Source organism: Cryptomeria japonica, unplaced genomic scaffold, assembly GCF_030272615.1.
Source record: "Cryptomeria japonica unplaced genomic scaffold, Sugi_1.0 HiC_scaffold_182, whole genome shotgun sequence".
NCBI classification, from domain to species: Eukaryota; Viridiplantae; Streptophyta; class Pinopsida; order Cupressales; family Cupressaceae; genus Cryptomeria; species Cryptomeria japonica.
Window position 1 is genome coordinate 18,164 of NW_026729004.1, and position 6,665 is coordinate 24,828.

Consider the following 6,665-nt stretch of genomic DNA (forward strand, 5'->3'; position numbering starts at 1 on the left):
GTTTGTTATTGAGCTTCTCTGTTTTAATATTCTAACTTTGGGCATGGGACCCTCTTCCCACCTTATCTAATCAAAAACAAATTTTTTGTACACTTTTAATATTACAAATCAATGTTAGATGTGGTTAAAAAACATTAAAATATAGTCAGGTCATAGTATGATGTTGCATTGGACTATGTTGGTAGTGAAGAATTAAATTGTTTACGAGTTTATTTTTATCAAATGAATTGTGGAAACCTCATATCTTTAATTAAATTGTTATCAAATGTATGATTATGTGTGTATCTTATTTCAAGTTATATTGGAAATAATTAATTTTTTTATTTGAGCGTGTAGGAAATTTTCATAGCTAATATAAATTGGAGTTCCCTAAGAGAATCCTAGTCATTTTCAATTCCTAGTGAAGCCTTGACCTTAGTTAATGATAGGGACTAAGGTCTCTGATTTTAGTAATTGTTGTAATGTGATGTATTTTGTGTTTTAAATATAGTTTTATTTTATTTTGATATTTGAGTAATTTAGCATTTGCGTCCAGCGGCATCCTTATGGAAAGATAGATTTCACACTGAGTAGGTTTTTGAATGACTTTCAAGTGTTTGTTTCATCTATTTATAAGTGTACATAGACCCATACTGAAACACTTAGGAGATGGAGGTAAAACAAGGTAGACTGAAAGAGAAAATAAATTTATTAGGCGATAGAGTTTCTCAATTTGGGGACTCATTTTTTTCATTTTCTTACTATCATTAAGGACCTAATGGATTTTTTCTATGACTTCTCGATCTTTTTGACTGACTATCGCAATAGGCATAAGTCAAGGATGGAACAAAAAAGGCAAAAAGAAAAAAGAAATCAAACTAAATATGGAAGGTGAAAAGAAGCAACGAGGGTACTGCTTGAGAGAGCTATAAACAAAGACAAAAATTGGTCATGAAAGAGTCAAATGCTCTTATGAGCCTCCATAATATGAAGTCTAAATATTTTTTCGTGGTTTGTTATTTTGGTAGTTTTGCGGTTGTGTCGGCGGAGTAACTTGTTTGTTATTGAACTTCTTTATTCTAGTATTCTAACTTTGGTTGTGGGACCCTCTTCCCACCTTATCCAATCAAAAACAAATTTTATCTACACTTTTTATATTACAAATCAATGTCAGATTTCGTTAATAAACATTAAAATATAATCAAGTTATAGTACGATGTTGTATTGGACTATGTTGGTAGTGAAGAATTATTCTTTTATCAAATGTATGATTATGTGTGCATTTTATTTCAACCTATATTGGAAATTTATTTATTTTCTTTGAGTGTGTAGGAAATTTTCATAGCTAATAGAAATTGGAGTTTCCTAAGAAAATCCTATTCATTTTAAATTCTTAGTGAAGCCTTGACCTTAGTTAATGATAGGGACTAAGGTCTTTGATTTTAGCAATTGTTGTAATGTGATGTATTTTTTTTTTTAAATATATTTTTATTTTGTTTTTATATATGAGTAAGTTAGTATCTGCGCCCAGTGGCATCCTTATAGAAAAAATAGGTGTTATGTTGAGCATTTTTTTGAATGATTTTAAAGTGTCGGTTTCATCTATTTTTGAGTGTATTTAGGCCCATAAAGAAACACTTATGAGTTGGATACCTTTTTGGGAATTAGTCCATGGGATTTTGCCATCATTTGATCTTGTCCAAGTCTCTTAGAAAAAAGGTGTCGAAAGTCTAACTTGCGGGTGACAGTAAGTAAATTACCACTTTCAAATCCACTCCAACAATTTTGTGAATGGTGCTTCCGCATGCCTCACACATATGAGTGGATCCAAAGGATCCTATTGGGGAAGAGTATACAATATTATTCCTCTCATCCCAATGCTCTCACACGTAGGAGCATTTGTGATATCCACATACCCTTAGGTTTTGGTGAGAAGGGGTTAGAGGAGGTGAATGAGATCAATGTGGTACCTCCTGACCAGGGAAGGGGAGGCCATATGACACATATTGTATATACCATTCTAAGAGTCTTTGTATGGCTTATTATTTTATTTTTTGCATCTTTCTTTTTGGGATTTTTTGGGAGGCCTTGTGGAAGGACTCAAAAGAGTCTTTGAGAAATTTCTATCAAACCCTCCTCATCTATTAAGGAAATATTTTGATATGATTCAATCTTTAGAATGCTATATTCCATTTTGTTGTAAATATGTTAGTGGAGGCTTTTGATTTGATTTTTAAATTTCATCTTTCTATGTCTTTTCTTATGTATATGACACGTGTGTGAGGGTTTAGGCTCTCCCAAGTTGATCAGAGAAACTCATGTGTAGGGTGAGGGATATGTGGAACCTCCAAGGGAACGATTTTTTCTCGTTGAGAAGGAGATTTCTTGGGTATGAGTATCCTTGATTCTTTTGGAAAATCTGTGGAAAAATGGTTCGATATAATTTAGAAGGGATGTGAATTATATGGTGTTGGACTCCCTTAATGGATTTTACATCTGCGTGGAGTATTTATATTGGGAAATCAAGTTTCTCATGGGCCTCTTAGCTTGGGGGTTGGTTGTGAGAAAGCCCAAATGTTGGAAGGTGAGCTCTCCATTGGCTTGTTTAAAAATTGTGTTTTGTAAGATTTTTTGTGGAATCAAATGGGGTGCTACCTTGACATTGGAATGAAAATATTCATTCTCACGTTTGGGTTAGAATTTTTATTACATTTTTTAAATGGGTTGGAGTAAGTTGTTAAAAATTTTATCAAATGGGTCCCTTGCAATGTTGTGTATATCAAGTTGATAAATGATGATGTTGTTGTGTTTAGAAGCGATTATATTTTACTTTTCTAAAAAATATACATATTGTTTAAGGGCTGAGTTTGTTTAAGAAATAACTTAGCGCTTGTGATAATTTGCATTTCATACATTTAAAAGTTATTGATACTTAATGAACAAATTAAAGTTATTAGTAATAGTGGATTAAATTAGCTTTAAGAGTGTGAAATTTTCATGCACTTTTCTTAATATTTTTAGTTAATAAAGTGAAGGGGATGTTTATCACGCAAATATTGTTCTCTTTGTTATCCTACAAAATAAAAAAACTTGCTCTACTTAAACTTTGGTTTAAAATTAAAAATAGTTATTTGTAATTAGATGTGTATGTTCACCTATTTAAAAATATATATTTTATACAAAGTATATTTACCTTTGTAAACACACACACACAGCAAACTTGAGTTTGGGTTTCTAGTGTTACCATATCGGTTAAGGCCCATTAAGCGGGTTTAGCATGATAATTAATTCTTTTAAGAGAATTTAATTTAATATAACTTTAGGAAATGAAAAACCTTAGGTGGAGTTGGTGTGCTAGGTTTTAGGATTTAACATGTCTTGTAATCGTTTAAATGTGATGTGGCCTCTCAAATTAATTAGTCAAGTGAAATAATTTAATTTATCTAATTGATAGTGAATGGTAATTAATTAAATTAAATCTGAAATCAAAGTGTAGTATACTTTTATTTCAAAAATTTGGTTTTAAAAGAAAGTAAAATATCAGCTTAGGATTGAGAAAATTCACTCTTTATTTCGTTTTAATTTAGTTGAGTTGGACTCTTCAGAAGAATAAACTATCGTTGTGGCTAATATTTAGTTAAAACAAACAGTATATTTACTTATTAAAAATATTTAATAGAAAATTATCATTTATTCATTTGGCGCATTTAATCTCTTTATATATCATTGGTAATTAGTTAAAATTTGTTAAATTTATATATAATTTAGCTTAGTTAGGGTTTACTTAGCTATAGGTGTTAGGTCACGCCATAGAGGGCCGACCGGTTCACTACCAATTAGGAATTAGAGGGAATGTTGCCTTCAGGAGTTCCTCCCTTGAGACATGTTGCATAAGGGTTCCAAATCTCGATCACCTTATCATTCTTGTTTTACGTTGTGCGAAATGAGTGTCATAACGCCCGCTCATCTTATTCCTTTTCTCACCTCGTCTAGCATGAGTCCTATGACGTTGAGTATGTAACATATACATGCGCATGCCACGATGAATTTGCCTTGTACACCAAGTTCATCCTTTCAATCACAAAACAACCCATTCTCTTATTTATTTATTTAAATTCTCTTGCAACCAAACTCTATAATTAACATGAATCCTTAATATTATAAACCAAAAATATTAATGATAATTTAGAACTATTCTTTGTTTTAAAGGCTCACGAATATAACACATATATTTTTATAATAAAACTGAGATTATCCTACCCGAGCGTAAAAAGGTTTTCAAGAAAGACGCAATATAAAGCATGCATGGACGGTGTTTGTGTCAACATCCAAGAAAATTTCCTCTTTTACCAATTCTGAGACGGCTGAGAAAAATGTATATATTAGTTCCTTTGAAGAAGGCCATCGCTCCAATAAAGTCTAATCGTTTCCACATTACTAAATTAATGGCGGTGGCGAGAATATGAGGAAGAATACGTCTAAGGCAGGAGGTAAGCTGATCTTCAGATAAGCATATGCAGCAGAAGATAGAAAATTTCAACGATAATGAAAGAATGGTGAGAATACATCTGCGGTAGCAGGTGAGATAGCCATATGCTGCAGCAAGACTTACTCTGACGTATCGAAAAGAGCAACAACTCTGGAAGTATATTATTATAATATTACAAGGATTGGTGATTTAATATACGGAGTGAAGATGAATTAGTCATAAGGTTTGGGCTATATAAAGCTTGTAATGGGCTTGTAACACACATTCATATCCTTCTGAGCTCTTGTACTATCTGCGTTTCTATTATAATGGCTAACCGAATGATTTACTTCACACTGGGACTTTTTCTGTTGATATGTTGTTACAGCGACAGGGTCATGGCAGGGGATTCCGATCCCTTGCAAGATTTCTGCGTTGCAGATGAGGAAAGCAAAGGTGAGTAAAAAACTTTATACATAAACAATGGTAATGATTTGCTTATTAGACGAGTCGAGTTAGTAATAGATTGATTTGATTTTGCTTTAAACAGTTTTGGTGAACGGGTTCGTTTGCAAAGACCCAATGCAAGTTTCAGCAGACGACTTCTTCTTCCGGGGACTTGGGCAGGCAGGGAACACCGACAATGATGTGGGCTCCAACGTAACGATGGCGAACGTTAAACAGATACCAGGCCTCAATACGTTGGGAATATCGTTGGTCCGCATCGACTACGCAGTGGGTGGAATAAATCCTCCTCACACACACCCAAGAGCCACCGAAGTTCTTGTTTTACTGGAAGGCCAGCTTCTTGTGGGTTTCATTGACACCAACAACAAGTTTTTCAGCAAAACGTTGGAGAAGGGAGATGTGTTTGTGTTTCCAAAGGCACTTGTGCATTTCCAGCAGAATGTGGGGCATGAAAATGCGGTGGCCATATCTGCATTGAGCAGCCAGCTTCCGGGAGTTCAGACAATCGCCAACTCTCTGTTTGCAGCGGATCCTCCTCTCCCAGATTCCGTATTGGCCAAGGCCTTCCGCATCACACAGGAAGTTGTGGATTACATTCAGAAGAAATTCGCATAAGAATTTGCTGTGTTCTATCAAACAAAACAATCAAGAGGGGACCAAGTCTTTCCCAAATTCTTTTTCCTTGCCGTTCAATAAAACAATCTTTCTAGAGTTATTGCCGTCCTCTTCTGCTATTCATAGCATCTGTTTTGAACATGACTATATCCTCCGCATATTCCAAAGATGAAGGATTAATTTGAAGCATCTGAAGGCATTTATGAATATTTTATACAAGAGCATCCTTGTATTAGGTATACATTCATTTGCAACATGTTAACAATATATTCTTTAACATAAATATTGCAGGAACAACAACAAACAAAGTGCTTGACTTGGATAGAATGAGTAACACTATAATTCTTGCATGCCAATCTGTCAAGGGTGTTCTTTAACATAGTCTTAACCTCATTTTAGCTCTGACATAAAAGGTGAATGGTTTGGAAGTAGGAAATAGTTATTGGGAAATATAATTAGTAGTTGTTCTTCAAATCACCCTCACAATCATCCAATGCTTCAAGACTCCCCATCAAAGAAGTCATTCCAGAAGGTTAGGGACTCTCCTCAAGATAAGAATGATTGCTCTAATAAATGTAGTATACCTTCGATGGAATGCAACACGGTTTCATTATGTCTAAATTCCAAGAAAATCCGTAGAACTAGAATATCCATTGCATCCAATATCGCAATATTTGATCGGGGATAATATGATAACCTTGACACATATCACACCTATTCTTACATCAATCTACCTACATAAGGGTTATGATTGAGGGGCCTCTTGTATTAAACATTTCTAATAAGTTGGAATGACATGGAAAATCTAAGACAGTGAAGATAGATTATTGATAATAACACAATTCATTTACATGGTGTTAATTAATTTATGGCCTCCCAAAATAAGCTTTTCTAAATCTCCCCTAATTCATTCCTACGTTATAATAAATATGTCACTGTGGATGTTATGTATGAAGATCTAAATACTAAAGGGAAAAAGGATAATGCTCATGTTGATTTTAAAAACTTTGTATGTAATATTAAAAATATGATTAGTTGAAAAATTTAGCAATATATTACCTTGCTCAATCATAAACTCCCAGATCGGTTACAAAAAAAATTCCTCAAACCATTTCCTCCTTGTATAAGCATTTCT

General features: G+C 33.7%; 1 protein-coding gene across 1 annotated transcript; it reads left to right on the top strand.

Moving 5' to 3' along the window:
• The first annotated feature begins 4,845 nt into the window (after nucleotides 1–4,845).
• Nucleotides 4,846–5,530, top strand: LOC131057723 (putative germin-like protein 2-3). Its single transcript, XM_059215543.1, has 2 exons — nucleotides 4,846–4,903; nucleotides 4,998–5,530. Exons 1-2 carry the CDS (start codon nucleotides 4,846–4,848, stop codon nucleotides 5,528–5,530), a joined length of 591 nt encoding a protein of 196 aa, XP_059071526.1.
• Nucleotides 5,531–6,665: the final 1,135 nt, after the last annotated feature.